The 18,747-nt window shown below is 39.4% G+C and overlaps 1 protein-coding gene across 4 annotated transcripts in view; it reads right to left on the reverse strand.

Moving 5' to 3' along the window:
* The window catches only part of ntrk2a (neurotrophic tyrosine kinase, receptor, type 2a), a 74,987-nt gene that overhangs the window by 14,906 nt on the left and 41,334 nt on the right, over positions 1-18,747 (reverse strand). For 2 of the 4 annotated variants that reach the window (XM_019259903.2, XM_019259906.2), the window contains exons 14-18: positions 11,276-11,464; positions 5,906-6,036; positions 1,240-1,412; positions 868-1,023; positions 639-729 (exon numbers count right to left, since the gene is read on the reverse strand). In XM_019259903.2, the coding sequence (XP_019115448.1) occupies positions 639-729; positions 868-1,023; positions 1,240-1,412; positions 5,906-6,036; positions 11,276-11,464 (740 nt within the window). The remainder of the gene's footprint in view (positions 1-638; positions 730-867; positions 1,024-1,239; positions 1,413-5,905; positions 6,037-11,275; positions 11,465-18,747) is intronic. The other 2 variants (XM_019259905.2, XM_027277104.1) reach the window with 1 other exon arrangement.

The raw sequence follows: 18,747 nt of genomic DNA on the forward strand, positions 1-18,747 counted from the left end.
TATAAATAAAAATACCAGTCTGATTAAACCTCATAATATGAATATAGTTTGATACATGATGTATTTTATATAAATAATATTTAAAGAGGGTAATGTGTCATTACCCTGTCATCCAATAATAATCACATATTATCCATACGGCTTTGTTTGTTCTTGTAATTTTAATTAATAGTCATCAGAAAGGCGCATTAAAATTTATTGGTGTTTGTCATGCCACTATCTGGTTTGCGGGTCTCTTGCGAGTGAACAGCAGATAAAACACCTGCTTAATAAAAGAATAGTGAATAAATTATATAAAAGCTTGGTGTATATTGGTCCTCAGTGGCAGAAAATACTGCAGTGATGATCCAACAAACAGCCCTTACTTTACCCATGGTATGACCTGACAAGGCATGCTGCTTATCCGCCCTGTGAGTCTGTTTAATTATATATAGCACCACAGCGAGCTACACACAGATACATGTATGTTTAATTTCACTGCGCTACACTCAGTTTAGTTGACCTACCACAGCAAGCTTCTGACTTTAACTCTGCCAGAGTCCGTCAGTCATGCCCATGCAGGGGAAGAGCAGAGAGGGACCCATGCAGCAGGGAGGAGGCAGGCTAAAAGAAGGGCCAGAAAAGATATCGACACATACACCTACCCTGTAGTAGTCAGTGCTGTAAACGTCTCTGGACATGCCAAAGTCTCCGATCTTCACCAGCAGGTTCTCACCCACCAGGCAGTTCCTGTTAGACAACAAACACAAACTAACTACAGAAGAACAGCACATACCTGGAGACATTTAGATGGCACTGAAAGCATTGCACTTTTATTTTATCTTTTGTCTTATGACAAGATTTGTTAAGTGTAGTCTGACCACAAACCTGGTGGCCAAGTCGCGATGCACGAAGTGCTGTGATGCCAGATAGACCATGCCAGATGCTATCTGCTGAGCAATGTGCAGCATCTGAGACTGGGTCAGCTCCACGGGTCTGGTGGTCTGGCCCTCTGCCATTAGAACTGCATCTGGACCATGAGCCCTGTGAGGGAACAGGTGGAAATTTGTTTGGTTATTGTTTCCTGCTTTGTGAGCATTGTATCAACTGTGTACAATCCTACATTTGCCCCTCCAAGATGGGGGAGTTTTTCAGAGTTATTGAATCCACTTTGTCTAGAGATCCGTGTATTTTTAGAGAAAAGCTAATTCTTCAATGTAACATCTGACATTGTGATGACATTATAAAAAAGAGTCATGCCTGAGGAACTTATTGAGGTCTCCATGTTTCATGTACTCAAACACCATGATGAGAGGGTCGCTCTCCACGCAGACTCCATAGAAAGTGACAATGTGTTCATGTTGAAGGTTGGTCAGCAGCTCGGCCTCACGGTGGAAATCCTTCCTGGCATTTTCACTGGCCTCTTTAAGTGTCTGCACACACACACAGAAACACACAGAAGTGACATTTTAATAAACTGACAAATGAAAAAACACTCACATTATGCCACATACACTGTTGCCAATTAGTCATTTTCACAGTGCATCCACTCTGCTCCAATTTATTTGGCTGATGTCCACTAAAAAAAAAAAAAAAAGTGTCTTGCCTTGTAAAAGTGAGATACAGCAACTCGGCACACGCTGTGTAAAATTACTGGCACAGAGCGAGGACTGATACAATGGTGGAGCAGACATTTTATATTAATGTAAGCCATTACAAAGTATGACACTGTTTACATTCATTATGTTCCATGGTTTCTTTTGAAACTAATCTTTGTCTCCTTTCCATGAATCAGGAAATATGTTGGGGAGGCTGTGTAACACAAGCATCTGTGGCAGAGACAGTGCATGTGACAGAGAGAGTTGCAGGAAATGAAAGTGATACAGGGTCTCTATTCATTTCACATCAAAAGAAGAAAAATATAGAAAATATTTCTTGTCCTACATGAATAATTGATTGTCTTCCTACAGTATATGACATGGATATACGTTTGCTTTCCACCTTGTGTGTGCGTGTGTGTTTGTTTGTTTCACTATCTGTGTACTAACATATAGAAGATCATATTACTAATACAGGTTAAAAGGACGCGGAGAAGTCACAAAGAAAGAAAACTCAGGGAGAAGGAAATGACCCACGACCTTTCAGCTAGAATGCTGAGAAACCAGAAAACGAGAAGGACACGTGTATCATGAAACAAAGGCTTTGTCATGTACATTACGGGCTGTAATGTGATAGTACATGATGTTTATATGGTGGATTATTACAGTATGGATACTGTATGAAAGCTTAGGCTCCAATCACAGTTTGAAATGTGATAGTGGACATGTGTGGGAAATCTGGGTTGACTTTCCTCTGACGAGGTCTCGCATGCGTTCTTAGTTAGACCTTTCAGTTTCAGTTTGTGTGGCTACGTTTTTTGTTTGGTTTCTTATAAAGGTAAGAGAGGCCCCCTGCTTCAAGGGATGTGAGTGATTAGAAAAACACTGATATCACCTTTAGGACTGAGGAAATGTAATAAATGGCTTTATTAAAACCATTAAAGAGAACAACTTTTTAATCGCCAAGTCAGGAAATTCCTTTGAGGTTTCTTACCGAGATAAAGATAAGTGGTTGCAGAAAATAGATGGGAGGATGATGTTTATTTGTTGTATTTCGAAACAATTCCAGAAATCCATTAATAAATACTCATAGGTTTCTCACTATCTAAGCCGGCAGATCTGTAGTTATGACTGGTAAAAGTTCAGACATCATTTGATCAGTTGGAAAGGTCTTCTTGATGAAAAGTCAAAAAACACAAAGCTCAAACAAAGTCATGCTCGAGGAGGATAAACAGCAGCCACAGTCTGGCAACCCATACTTTGCTCTGTGTAACCATTAGTAAATGATTTATTAGCTTTTAATGATACCATTTATAACTTACGAAGAACCTTAGAAAGAGTGACTTACTAAACAGGACTAAGATGCTTATTGGCACTTAAAGCATGACTGTTTTTTAATTATCCACGTTTGATTGATGATCATCTGCTGTACGTGTATTTTATGTAACATACACAGAGCTAGGATACAAAATCTGATGAGAAGAAAAAAAACTTTATATCCTGGAAAAAACATGCAGTGCACCACTGGGCTCAATCAGCTAACTGATGAAGTGTGTATGAAACAAGCATTATATCCAACACTGTACTGAGGAAAACATATTAAAGTTGAATTCAGCAAAGTTAAAGAACAGAGAGTTTCCTATCAGCCAGAAATCTCCATGACGCTCTGAGTCTCTCAACACTGCATTTATTCCCAGGCTAAAAGCCATAATATTACTCTGTTAGTCATTCAGTGTGCGCACACGTTCAGGTCCCTGGACAAATAAGAAGCAATCAACAACCTCCATCTCGGGAATGTAGTGACTCACGTTTACATGTGTGAAGGCAACATTATTGAAAGTGTTGGGTGTTCATGATTGATGACATGCAGGAGTGTTCTGTAAGTGTGTATGTATAGGCCCATGTATATTTCTGCATGTATGTGCAAGTGTTCAAGAGAGCCTGTGATCGATGGCACCTCGGTGTATAGTGTAATATACAGTAACAGTAAAACTTGCCTCTGTATTCCTGTATGGCTGACTAGCTGATTGATAGCCGACTCTAAAACCAGGACCATTAAGCTCTATTAGTGAGTGTAGGTTATTGTAATGTGGTGTACGGGGGAGAACATGCTTCTGAACTGTAGCCTGCATGACAGAGTGCAACAGCATATACTGTACAGTCTGTACATTATGAACAATGTACTCATGAGAGGGTGGGGTATGTAAAGGGAAAATATACCTCTAAATATGTTTTTTTTTCTATTATTTATGCTCAACAATGCAGGGTGATTATAATTAAATTACAAATCTGCATGCACAGTAATAATTCATTTCCATCAGATGTTGCACAAATTTAAAATAAACTTCCAGAAATTAAATAGAGATCAGTGCTGCAAAATTTCATAATCAAAATGGCCAGGATCTGTTTTACAGAACTGGTGTATATATCATGACATTTCCGTTTCTTCTCTACTATAATATGGCAGTTATATAACTTCAGTTAATTAATTTATGTCCTCACTTTACAGAAGTCTGATGCTGAGACTATGTTAAAGGGTCAACACAACCAAATCACAGTTTTGGACAGTATTTTAAAGACCAGAAACACATTTATTTTTGACCAATGAGTATTGAAAGAAATGCTTAATGAGAAAGTTACAGAAACAAATGGAACAGAGGTCCAAAGTGACATCAGGACCTCTTATTTCCATGACAACATTTTGGAGGAACAAATTTACTTAATGTACTAGCCACCATTTTGATACCACGCATGTCTATGTAACAAAGAAAAGAGACACACACATGAGGTACTCTGTAATGTTAATGTTAGCTTTGGTTTAAGTTAACCCAGTTATTCTGCTTTCTCCCAAAGAACCCTTTTTGTTTTTCTAATTTGGCTGAACTGGCCCTTTTTAATTAGAGAGAGACGCGAGGGCAGTGTCATTGAAAAATGCGTTTGTGAAAATCTTTTCCCACCATCTTTCATGACATCTTCTCCTTGTTGACGCAGCAGCAGAAAGCAGGAAAAGACAACTAGAGTGAATCGGTGAGTCACGCCAGTTGACGAAAGGAGGAAGGAAGAGCGCACAATAAGCAGGTGCTACATTAGCTAATTGAAAAAGAAAAATCTGATGAATAAAGAGAGTTAAATCAATGAAGAGACTCTAATGATTTCATGATTTATTTACATTAAGTCTGCGTGCTACCACACATAGAAGTTTGAGGATTTGTTTTCAGTGTAAATTGATGTTAGATTTGACATGCAGTCAGCAACAAGCAGCTTCTTGTCTTAAAACCAAGCTTTCTGGGATTTTCAGGTGCATATTTTTCCAGAGTGCACAGATTGAGCTGAAGCTAAGCTGGCAGCCAACATCAGCAGGCCAGCAAGTGGCTTAGAGCTAAGCTGGGAGGAAACAGGAGGTGAAGGATTTGAGGATGAGAAAACTGCAGAGGACAGAGAGAGAGAGAGAAAGTACTGCAGGTGAGAGTTAGAGGTGAGGCATAGAAAACAGAGGAAGTGAAGGGGGTGAAGGAGGACAGAAGGAGAGGGGGGGTCTCTCACAGGTCATGTATTGTTAATGAGAAGTTCTTCGCCAATCGGATCCTGTTTCACCGCAGACCCGGAGAGAAAGCATCCTTGATGGAGAGATGGATGGATGGATAGACGTGATGAGAGGAAACCGTTCAATTTGACCCCGGAAGTCAGCGGTTTGAGTGTAATTCCACCTTTTGCTTAAAGAGAAACTCTTAAAACGTCTTTCTAACAATAGCAGAGGAAATGGATGGGATGGCGAACGCGGAGTCGAAATACTGTGCTGATACCATATGAAGGATTTCATTTCAAAATGCCATGTATCCATTTCTGGAACATAAGATTATCAGCTGTAAACTGTTCAATGTTTCAAATGTAGCTCAGGTATCAGATATCATTGCAAAATATAGTAGAGAAAGCAATAACTTCACCTTGTATAATAATATTATGAGATTTTTAGGAGCAGGGATTTTCAAAATATCTCATTTTGAAACTAGACTCCTAATAAATTGAGATATTTTCTCTGTAACACAGACTGGATGGTATTTTTACATTTGTCTGATCAGACATAGAAGGACAATTTGTCCTGATCTTTGGTTTATGATAGCTAGAAGAAAACAATTGTTGTGTTTTGTTCAAGTAAGGGTTTCACATCACAGATGTTTGTTCTTCAATCACTTACACTATATAATCTCATATTTTAAGAACGGTAGAAACATATTTTTTCTTCTTATAATGTAAAAAAACAACAACAACAAAAAAACATTATTTACATATATACAGTACATATATTTAGAAAATCTTTCTCAGATTACCTTGACAGCCACCAGTATCTTCTCCTGGTCGGGTGAGAGGTTGTAACACTCAGCCAGGAAAACTTTTCCAAAGGCTCCTTCTCCCAGCTCTCTCTTCAGCACAATGTTGTGTCTCTTAATATGCTGGACGACTGTTGGGAAGTGAAGGAGAAACTTTTAATTGTGGCCATCGTGGTTTAGAAACACATAAGGAGACAAAAACAAGATTAGAACTACAAGATTAAACTTAGATTAAACTGTACATCATTTTAATTACTCAGCAATCAGTTCAGTTCATGTGTGGTTTATTTGCCAGAGCAAGACAAAAACTACAACAGCAGTATCTGTGATTTATCTAAAAACAAAATATATGCAACTCCATCAAAGATTTACTGTTTGGGTTTCTAAAGTGAGAAAGATTGGATTTTATAATTCTTTCAGATGTTATGTTAACATACAGCTCTTTTATTGGGGGCATATTCCCCTCTCTTTAATACCGAAATAAATTGGCAGCATTACAACATTGAGTAGTAGATATTTTTTCTGCTGCATAAATATTTTATATTATCATTCATACATACATATGAATCTTTCAGTAAATAAGAAAATCCACTGTTTGTCAAATACTAATTTGATTCAGTTTATACTCTGGTGTAAATCTCTCCCTGCTTTCTGCTCACCCACAGAGTCGACAAACCTGCTTTCTGTTGCTAAGTAACTTGCAACTCCATGCCAACAGATTTTTATTTTTTTTTTTGAAAATTTGGCATCTCACCATGGTGATGATACAAGCTTTTATTTTAGAGAAAGAATAACAGCATGGTGCCCTTACTATAACCTAAGCTCTGTCTTTTTGACTGCAGGCCATGTGTGCTACAAGGAAACATGAATTATCCTATAACACGGGCACTTGGGTACGTCTCGAACATGCACGTGAGCACGCACAAAGAGACGACACCAAGAGCTGAGATTTATCTGTGATGTGATTAAGAGGCGCATTTGAAGAAAAGCTGTCCACTCAGAATATCACATTAAAGCTCAGCTAGACTCTCAGAAGCTGCATCGATCTACACTGTAAGCTACTGAGGTCCACCATAACCCAATATTGCACAGACTGAGAGAGAGAGAGATAAGAAACGCCGCTGGTCTGCATCAGATATTCAAAAGCATCTAATTCGCAATGTAGTGAAGGAGAACACACACTTCAGTGTGTGTGTGCGTATGTGAATCCTGCATCTTAGAAATGATGTCTACTATACTTGAAATTAGTTTTCCAGATCTGTTTTGGCATAAAAGAAGAATTACTGTGCAAAAGCAGATATATGCCATTCTTAATTTGAATAAACCAACACCAGATTGATTGATATTTCCTTGAGTACACAATAAAACTTTTGTCAAAGGGAAAAGTTGTACTTAACTCTCATGGCAACTTTTCCCTCAGTGCTTGAATGGCTAAATATCAAGCTTTGTCACATGTTCATGCTTCTTTTTGCTGCCGTGAATTAGTACCATATGAAAATAATCTTTAAAGGTGACAGGGTTGAGTATGTGCAAGTCTCACTGTGGCTAAAAGTCAGCGTTTATATCTGTTGTCTGTTGTCTTCAGTTGGAAAAACAACATCAGCGGGTCACAGATCTCAGTACACCCACATCTCCCCATGCAGCAGCAGCAGCAGCAGCAGCAGCGCACAATAAATCCACATCCCCACAAGACAACTACCCACCATTTAACCAGCTAATAACCTCACCGCGCCATTTCCTACTGCAGTTGTGTAATAAGCGTTCACCCATGAAGACGCCTCGCACCACTTCTCCTTAATTAACATCCTCAAATAGCAAATAAATTGATGTGTGCGAAACAGTCCTGCCACGATTGCTTTTTTTTTTTTTTCCTTTAGCAGGAAATTTTGGTGTTCTCACACTTCTTCCTGTGTGTTTATTGTTGGATTTATAATGTGCCATTGCAACAAATTTTGCATTTACATATTCGAGTATTTTCCATAATTGCTGCGGATAGCAATCAAGAACTTTCAAAGTGAAGTTATTTTGTTTTTTATGGCCTTATAGCGCTCATGAATTCTGCTTTCCAGCTGTCTGCATTTGCCAGTTTTACACTCCTTCTTCCAGCCTGCTTTCATTATTAAACTGTATCTCCATGTGCAGTGCTACACATCACTCCTCATCTCCTCAATCCTTAATTAAGATCTCCAGAAATATTATTCCCCATTTACCAAACTTTGCACTCTTATTCTCTGATGTTTTTCTTAATTAGTACCCGTTTGCCATGCTTATCATATTCACTCATTTTCCCTCATTTAGCATCGCTCTATCCAGTCTCATTATCTTACTCTCACTTTCCTTATTTAGCACCCCTCTGTTCCATCATTTATTTCTCCCCATTGCCTTTCCCCTCAGCTGCTAAACCTATCACTTTTTAATCATCATCCTATAAACATTAACATTTAGGCACATGTTCTTCGCCATTCTGTTGCTCCATCAGTCTTTTCCCGTCACATGTTTATGACAGCACTTGCAACATTAACATCAAAAGGGATAATATTTCCCATCAACCACCTCCTCTCCCTTCTTTTTTCCATCTATCCTTTTCCCACCATCATCCAATCTCTCCACATTCTCTCCATACAGCCACCTCTCACCAGGTTCTCCTTAATCAGCATCTCATAAACAAGCAAAGAAATTAATGTCTTGGGGCATAATTATTCCCTGTTTGCCATCTGCCTCTTCCTTCATTCCTCGTTCTCTCTGGACGCTGACGTAAAACAGCTTGAGTCACAATCATGTTTGACAGGCGCTTGAAAAACAGGACTTCAAGCCTTTTCTCCATCAAATTCCTCAGCAAACTAATGTCATGACTCTAATTTCCACTTTTCTTTTCCACTTCACCTCCTTCTAGTTCACTGCCACTGCAAACTGTATGCCTTCCTATCATGAGGTGTAGCTAATTGTGACCTAAATTTTCATAAGCCCAGGGTGTGTGTGTGTGTGCATGTGTGTGTAATAGGGTGTTTTCAAATACTGTCGACTTATGAATAACACTTTCCAGAGCTATGTTAATCCTCATTACCTAGATACAATAAAATACAAACCCCAGAAGATCTGCTGGGATAGAAACCGTTAAAAACTTGAGAGATACAATAAGCCAAGAGGAAGGTGTAACATTACAAAAATCTCTCCTTCAGTTCAGGGGTCAAGTCTGCTGTGTTTTCTCTTAGAGTTTTAGCACATTATTTAAATCCTAGACTAAGTTTACCTTATACAATGAAAAACATACACATGCACGATATATATTATAAGTTATAAGTAAGTTATAAATGTTTGACTCCTGTCAGGAATACTTGGGCAACATATTTGTATTTACTTCCATGCCAGTGTTAAATTGATCACTCACTCCTGGATTTGTGCACTAAATATATGACTGGAGCTTAGCACAAAGACTGGAAACTGCTGGAAACAGCTATCCATTTAGCTACTGTGCCTGACCAAGAAAAAGTCCAGGACATCATTTCTGCTTCAGTTTTAGAGATTTTTTGTAAGCAGTTTAATTTATCTTTGTACAGAACCAGAACTATAATTGCATCATTGCTCACAACTCTGTTGGATAGCCCATCTACCTATTTAGAAGTTTTTATTGTAACTTTTTACTTCATGGGTCAGAAATTCCCCCAAATATGTCTGATATGTAATATTATATTTAATACAGGGGGATTAGAGACAAGTATAAGAGAAGAGAGACAATTATTCAAGGTCAAGTTCAGTTTCTAAGCAGCTGTTGGATTTCCGATAGACTTCTTTAAAAGAACTTGAACAGCTAATTTGATTTATAAGAGTATCCAAATAATTAAAATAAAAATATGTGACTTTGATTGTTGATGACCTCAGTATTTCTAAAATCCTAACTATAGCCCGTGCTTCAGTTGCTTGACATGCTTACTAACAGCCTGTATGCAGGATTAGCTAATGATAAACACATTAGTTACCATCAATGCAAGTCCAGTGGTATTTTACTGTAACTCTTTAATAATGCATGTGACACACTTTCTGATGTTATTACTCCTCTGATGTTATTATTGTTAATGAGGTGTTCACTTCAGTGGTAAGCTGCACAGCTGAAGCTTTGCAACACAGCTAACAGTTTCCGTAATTGCACGCGGATCCATCATCTCTGCAGAGTAATTGCCGCTTTATTGCTGCCAAGTAGAGGCCTGTGCCATCTTTTAAGTAGAAACGTGTACCCACCACTGATTCCTATTCAATATTACAGGCCACAAGCTGGTTAAGGCCACTGTTTAAAAAGAGTTCAGTTCTTGGCACGTAATCTACAGCCACTTTGCCAAACTGTCTCCATCAAAGGCTATTGTACGGGTCTGAAGAGGCAGAGTGCCAAATAATCGGGCAGATACTTTCAGTATTTATGCTGCCTGTCTGTGAGTCAAAGAAGCACGCAGAGTAATAGTTGTAATGGCTGTAATATATTAAAAACACACACGCAGGCATATACACATACACAGCAGTATGTTATTGACTTTCATTGATCCTCTGCGCTTTCATTCTTGTCTTTAGGCAGTAAATCCCAGTCTATCTTTTAGTTATATCGCAGGCAGGACTAAAGAGGTCAAGCTCCAGTCTCCCGTCATTATACATCCTCAACCTTGCCCTCAACAGAAAGAGCGTGATCGTGCACACACACACACACACACACACACACACACACATGGTTCCATAATTTACTGCAATACAAGGCCAAAGCCTGGAGAAGCTTTTATTATTTGCCAATAATCATAATGTCATGTTGATGGACCAGGTCAATATCTGTGTGTGTGCTCTCTGTCTGTCTGTCTCTCACTCTCTCTCCATCTTCCTCTTTTTGTTCTCCTCATGTTTCTTTTCTATTTCTGTTTGTCTCTTTCTGCTTCCTTTCTTTGACCATTTTGCCCTTCTGTCTCTTGTTTTGTTGAATTTCTGCTGTATACATGTTTTCTCTTCTTTCTTCTAGATAAATTGGTGCTGCTCACCCCCCGGAGGAAAAAAATACTTCTACCTGTCGTGGCTCACAGACTCTCTGGTTATGTATGTGTATGAGTCACAGAAGGAAGTCTAAATTTATGAATGGATTTGTGCGTAACATATGCTTGGGCACACACGCACACATACATACACACACTTGTGCATATAAATGGCCTTTCTATTTCCCACTTCTCCCTCAAAATCGACAGCTTATCCTCAGCATCCTCCAAGGTCATTGCCATGACAGCAGGGACGATGTTACCATGGTAACCTCACACAAGTACAGTTAAGTTGAAGCTCACAGTGGATTCATAAACATTTTCAGCGTGTCTCCTTTGAGTAAGGTAATGAGAGATTTGTACTCACACGTGTCGGTTTTCAGGAGGCTGTTTGTGCTCCTGAAGTACTGAGGGTTTTCTATCACCGGGATCTTGGTCATGCCGATGATTACCGCGTCAGGGCCCATCTCTGAGGAGGAAGGAGTGTTGCTACCATTGGAGACGTGGTGAAGAGGAGAGGCAGAGTCATCATCGTTGCTGATTACTGAAGACGGTCCTGAGAGAGCAGAGAGTGGAGTGATAAGCACCATTGAGTTCAGTTGGTTTATCCTATCTTTACAACGATCGACAACGGTCTTACGTGTGGAATGGAAAAAAACATTTCAGCACAAATGTCAGCTCTTAACAGTATAAGGATATAAGTGAATGAATTAAGTTGTTAATATGCTATGAGCAGAGATTGAGGAGATGATCAATATGTGGGGAGGTGATGGTGTTATTATTGATCGTAATAGACATCTAAGAGAATAACGAGAAATCTCAACACGGTCAAATTTGTTGCTACAAAACCATCATAAAGTGCTCCTGCATTTGTTGCAAGTTAATATCCTTTATAAGTTTAAAGCAGCAGTGCACACGTTCCCTGAAGATAAAGATACAAAATGGACTCACTACTCATTCTCTAAGCTTTTTGCGTAATGGCAAGAAGACTCATTACAGAGCTCCAAAGTGATCACAGAGCAATGACTTCGCCCTCAAATAGAGCTCTAAAAAGCTAAAAGAACAGTGTGATTGGAGCGTGTGTGCTTGTTGGATGATTGAGCATTGTCTAAAACACGCTTCCTTTTTGATGATGGGATTGGAAATGAAACCTAATAATGTAAACATGTTCATTAACGCTAGGAAGAACTAGTACTGTGATATTTATAATAGCGAGTTAAAAACGTGAGTCGATACTGACTGTAGAGCAATTAAGAATATCTCTATAATATTGTTAACCGTGATAATTTGGTCACTATAATTGAGATCAAATTTCAAGTTTTCCATATTGATGTGTAGAAGAAGAAGTCAGAAGAGGACAGACAAAAGCTTCGGACAGAGTTATAATATGTTACTGTTCAGATATGTGGATGAGGAGTACAGGTACCAGCTTCCATAGTGTGGGCAAATTTCTTTGTGTGGAAAATTTGCCTCTAAGATTCCCATTAGACGACCATGCCTGTAGCACTGGGTGCTTTGTCAACTGTGGTTGTTTTCAGGTTTGACTGCTGGGTTATTTTTTAGGTCAGGCTCTGCAGCATTTAATGATGAAGTCAAGGAAAGAGAGGGAGAGATGGAAGTGCATTCCTACAAAGCTGAAGGGTAACTGAGTGAATTAATATATGCCTTCAAAAAGACAAACGCCAGTAATCTAAGAACCTGGTGAGGGAAAAAAAAGTAGAAAATCCAGATTCATACCGCTAATATCTGATGGAAAAATCTCAGAAGAAGAAGCTATTCTATATGAAAATGTCACTCGCTCAGTCCAAGTTAGAAAACACTGGATATTAAAATTCAAGTTTGATACAACAGGCATTCATTTACGAGTAAAAATCCTATCACAGCACAAAGCAAGACGCTGCAAACAGAAGACAGGTGGGATAACATGAGTCAGACTCCCCAACCCTTTTATAGGAAAAAAAAGGTTTGTTTTGGCAACAGCACGAAGGTGTTATTAGTTTCTATTTAGGATGGTGAAAACAGTCCGTGAAGCTAAATCCATGTTCACAAGTTTGTCAGTTACAGCACACCTTCTTGACACTCCTGCTAATTGTGTGTCTTTAGGTAGACTGCCAAAGCAAACAATTTCAGCTTTCTTCTCACCAACACTCTATCACTAAATATCAAGTGCATATACGTAGGCACACATTGATGCTCTGATGCACCGATGATTCATTTATATATTAATTACCTCCAGATTTCCTCAGGAATCAGTCCCCAGGATTTATTACTATAGCTATAGATTCATAGCCATATGCATGTATTCGTGCTTATTGATTTAATGTTCACTAAATTGGCATATCATATTAACTCTCACTGTGTTTATAGTTTTAAATCTCTGCTTCTTGATATCGTGGAAATTTTAAATCCAATCAGATGTCAAAGGCTCACACAGAAGCAGCTCTCCACACAGGTTTCTGACAACTGCACAGGGGGTGATTTTATATATAACTCACCCCTTATGCATAATTAAGAGGTGACAGGTGTTTGCCATCATAGGTGGCTGGTTTTAGCAACCGGGCTTTATTCAGCCAGCCTCAGCTCTACCCACGCTTCATATATTTTCTCGTTTCTAGATTAGCCAGGAGCTGAGTCAGGCCTGCAAAGATGGCAACAGCCAGAAAAGCCGAAATCTGAGCTTCACAACATCTCTTCAGAAACCTGAGGGTGACGTAATGGAAAGTGGATTGACTTTTATTCATACAGTCTATGGTTTATTATTATAACCATGTTGAAGAAGCTCCTCCAACCTTGACGCTGTACTTCACCCATCTTAACCCAATTTCAGTTTTGGAAGGCACAGAGAAATGATGCCGCCCTGTCATCCACAGCTGAAAAAATGGCTGTGCAAACTGTAGAAAAAAGAGAAATGTTGTGTTTGTGCTTGTAAGAGCATGTGTGCGTTTGCCTCTGCGCTGACAGCAAACAAACTCACAAGGTGACAAACACGAGAAAAATCTGGTGACATTTTAAATTAAATGCAACGAGGCTTCTCTGCAAATACAGCGGGGTCCATTTTTTAATGGAAGGCTATTTTCAGTCCAAACACGAACTTATTGTATTTCAGAGAGGCTTATCCCTCAGACAGAGTTCTCAAGTTTTTGGGGGGCAAACCCTGACAGCTACATCTCCTACCATGACATTGACATAAGTAAGTATTAACGTCAGTGACCTGCCAGTATGAAAGGCACAGAGAAGTTATGTTGGCATTTTTAAAGTCTCAACAGGCCAGATTTTAAACGGATGTAGGGATATGACTCTTATGACTTTGTCACTCCCTTTGTTTCATGTCAATTATCAATCACATGCAGGTCTGTACTTTTGCAGGTCATTATTCAAATTATACTCTCAGCAGATGATCAAATCAGAGAAGAAAGAGCTTCTAATGCTAGCACGTGAAATAACTTAAATAACCAGCAATGCTTATAATGGATCTTAATCTCTCAGGTGCATGGAAAGTACTACCTTTCAGTGCATTGTCTTAAAAGCATGTGAATGATTGTCTTGCTGCTTCTAAACTCTGTAATATCATCTTATTTATGCATTCTCCTCTGATTTATGGGGTGAGAACTCCTTCTGTTGGACAAGAAAATGTGTGTATGTGTGTATAAGAGCATAATTGGATGCTTCTATCTTGTCTTGGTCTTTCATCAGCTCTTAACTATGTGTCAGAAAGAAAAAATAACAACAGAGACAAGTTAGAGCATGAATCTCAACATGGAGAGGGAAACATTATTCAGAATTACACACACACACACTGGGAGTGAACTCTCCTTCTCCAGACCTCTTCAAGACACGTGCTTGCAAACATTGTATTATGAGTTGAGATTGATTTCCCATGAGCACAAAATACAGTAGATGTATTCCCTCTCATGTGGTCGGTTCTGTTGAATTATAACACTGGTTGACATCGTTCATTTCCTCTGTCCCTGGCCTCATATCAGGCTCTAGTACTGCTGACAGAACTTGATTGAGAGGGAGGAACTGAGTTTGTTTGTGAGGATGTGTGTGTGTGTGTGAGAGAGAGAGTGTGTGTGTCTAAACCAGCTGTAGGTGTGTGTTGGTGACTCATGTGAGGATTGAAAAGGCCTTGAGAGAGAAAAAGAATGAGAGCGGGAGCACAATAGTTTGTTTTTTATGTGCAGAAGCATGCAAGCTTCTGTGGTGTAAATGTGTGTGTGTGTGTGTTTTGGGCTGTAACGTCTTTCCAGCATCTTTCTGTGTCCAGGATCAGACTTGGATGCTCATATATCACTTTCAATAAATGGACCCTAAAGGGTGATAAAGGGGGAGCAAACGATGAATACCAAATATGTTTTAGAGTGAACTGGAAAATATGTTATACATTGTTTTCTTCAGTGCGATGCTAATGTCTACTCCTCTCTGAAATGTTAACTGGTCATGCTTTTACTAATAGTTGTTGCGGTAGTAGTAGAATGTGGATTTGTTTTTGTTTTTTGTGATATATTGTGTTACCTTCTTTAAGGCATATAGGAGGATTATAATTTTCTACTTTGAGCTAAATTCACGAACTAAAATAAAGATAAAATTTTGATTTTGTTGACCCATAAAGGCAAATTTTAATCCCTCTTTAATCCTCCTTTAGAGAGAACTTCTGGTAACCATCAGTTAAATCTTGAAACTGAAATGTTTGAGAAATAGAATTGACATGAATTGATTTTCAGCCTTTGAAAACTCAAAGGATGCAGCAGAACATTGAAATATTTTATCTTATCACGTAGCTCCTACTAATCCTAAAACACTATAGGCAGTACTTTATTTTCTTAAATGAAGGAAGATTTTATTCCCCCTCAAATGGAGATGTGTATCAGCATTACTAAATAGAAAGCAGCCATTTTGCATTGTTATAGCTGACAGTCTTACACAACGGGCTGTTTAAAGAGAACATGGTTTCCAAATTTCTCCCACTGGTGATATTCCACATTGATGAAATGAAGCTGTTCGTTTGGGGCTGTCCATATAGTTTAATTACTGCAATGTTGTACCCTTGTAACAAAGGGAGGAAAACAAATATGACAGACACAAGAGCACAGGTTATTGTTTGTCAGTGTGTGTGTGTGTTTGTGTGTGTTTGTGTTGGGCGGGGCTGAAGATCATTAACGCAGAGAGGTCTTAGGGTCAGATCGTTATAAATACTGTTAAGCCGAGGGGCAGCAAGAGTCTGTCTGCATATGTGTGTGTGTGTGTGTGTAAGAGAAAGAGGTGGTAGAGGGTCCCCAGGGAGTGACTTGGTTAAAGGGGGATGAAAAGATGGAGAGCTGGGAGGTGAAGGGAGGAAGAGAGAGATAGACAGGAGAGGTGAAGGTATAAGTGGGGTCAGGTCATGACCCAACACTGTTAATAGACATGAAACCGATGTTTAAACTGGTGGAGACTGGAGTCTGGAGGAGAGAAGCCTGGGTTAACAGTCAATAAAAAAGCATTGCCTTCCTTTCAGAGTTCAGGTCATGACCGTGAGGTGGGTGGCAGGAGGATGGGCACTGAAACGTCATTGTTTGTAAGTCTATTTATCTTTTTGATTACAGGTACAGTAAAGCACCGTGTGGTTGTTGTTAGGAGACATCAATGTAGTGGAATTAATTCAAAGTGGGTTCAGTTGTGGCTTTTTTGGGGGAAATATATTACAGCTAGGTACAGAAATATATTCCAGAGGCATTTTTGTTACGTTTGTTGAAACATCCCATCAGCAATCAATAAATTAAATGCTCTGAAAAAAAGAAAAATAAGAAAAATTGGTAGTTTCACCAACTTTAACAGCCTTGCCTGGCTTTAAAAGATTGTTAATTACATGTTGTGTCTTATTTGCTGAAGTTATTTTGTTCTGGTAGACGTTAGACAATCAGGTTATAAAGATACTAACAGTTTATCAGAGCTACTTTCTTTAGATAAAACTGAAAGTGAGTGAGTGGAGCTTTTAGCAGTTGAAGAGCCAGATATATGCTTCTGGAGTTGGTAGAGACCATGAATAGAGCTAAAAAACAGCAAATATTGGACTTACATTAACCAGATGGACACAAACACGACTCCAAATGATGGATACATTTTCTCCATAATGCCTGGATGTGTAAATAAGCACACCCAATTCGCTACCCAGGACACTTTGCATCCACATCCAGCTTCTATATGCTTCTAGATCTGTAGCTTACCTGATGGGGACAATCTTGCTATTCTCAATATTATGGAAACTCACATCGAGTCATCAGAACTACATATGATCTCCTACCGTGTCTCACGAATCTACATCTTTGGCTGGGACAAGAGCCAGCCTCTCCCCAGTGTGCATATCCAGCAACCCTTAAACATATCTGTGTGGTTTGGGTTGGTTGATGTTAAACCAATGTGACCACTAATGCCATGCCCAGACAATGTGCATACAACTACCATCTTTCATCTGCGAAGGAGACAAATGGAGCGCTAACCCCTCTCCTGTGCAATCAAATCTGGTTCTTAGGTCCAACTCCTGCCGGTTCGTCTTTAGGCTTTTGTCCCCTGGGACCTTACAGCACGAGCAGAGGAGCAAGGCTGGGACCTAAAAGTGCAGCCAGTTAAAGTTAATTGCAGAGGCTTTGTAGCCGGTTCCACTGCCAAGCTCCTGAGGGAAGTAGGAATGAGAGGGCAGGCCCATAGGAAGGTATTCAAAGCACTTGCCAATGCATCCGTTCCTGACTGTGGCTGACAAAGGGAGACACTGTCTGGGCAGCCAAGTGAGGCTAACCACAAGACACGCACACCGATGTCTGATCAGCATGTGGTGGTACGGCTGAGGGTGTCTTGTGATAAAAGGCTGAAACACCTCAACACAGATAGTTGAGGTACACAACTGAAGATGTGTCACAATGGTAGAAACATCATCTAGTGGTCATCTTCAAGAACACCCCCACTCAAATCAATTGTAGCACAGAAATTTAAGGGATTGTAACACTCAGTGTGACTAGGAATGATTATCAAAACTATGAAAAGTCAAAAGTTAAAACAGGAATTTCCCCTCAAGCATGAAAAAATACTCACCGCTTTTCCATTTGAATCATTTGAACCAGCCATTCAATGATTACTGTTGATGTGATTCAGGTTTGTGTACCGATACAAATGGCCCTATGTCTGCTTGAACAGCTGTTTCTGTCAAGGGAGGTTGGGCAATACTGCCACCCAATCTGAGTAGAGTTCGTGACGAATGACACTGTTAAATTAATGACCTCTAGTCTACACGGCCTGCTTCATTAGAGGTTTATGTTGAGTGCTGGGAATTAAATGCCTGGAGAAAGTGAGCAGATGTATTCTGTCCACATACAGTAGTTATACAACCTTGTCAAGAAAGTAGGAAAATCTCTCCACTTGAAATGTCAAGGGGATGATAGAAACTGATCTGTGGTTTGAAAAACATGTGTTGAAATTTTTGGGCACCCATCTTGGTGCTATAAAGTTTCTAACTTGCAGAAAAGAAATGCATCTGATACTCATTATATTTGTCAGCAGAATGTACTGTAGCAGGTTTTGGGTGTTGGGAGTTAAATCAGCTGTAATTAAATCCAGTACAACATTGAAATTCTGCATAAACTCAGAGATATTTCATTGTCATTTTAAAGGAAAATGCATGACGCTGGAGCTACAGGAGCTACAAATACAACATACGGATAGTTGAGAGTCGATTCTTTCGTTCTTTACATCGCTGCTTTGACCCACCTTGCTGTGGGAGCCCGAGGGTTTGGGATCTGGAGGGGACTTTTATGGCAGGAACCTACACTGGAGCTGATTTAAAACAATGACTGTGAGTGACTGTAT

This window comes from Larimichthys crocea, chromosome III (assembly GCF_000972845.2).
Source record: "Larimichthys crocea isolate SSNF chromosome III, L_crocea_2.0, whole genome shotgun sequence".
Classification (NCBI taxonomy): Eukaryota; Metazoa; Chordata; class Actinopteri; family Sciaenidae; genus Larimichthys; species Larimichthys crocea.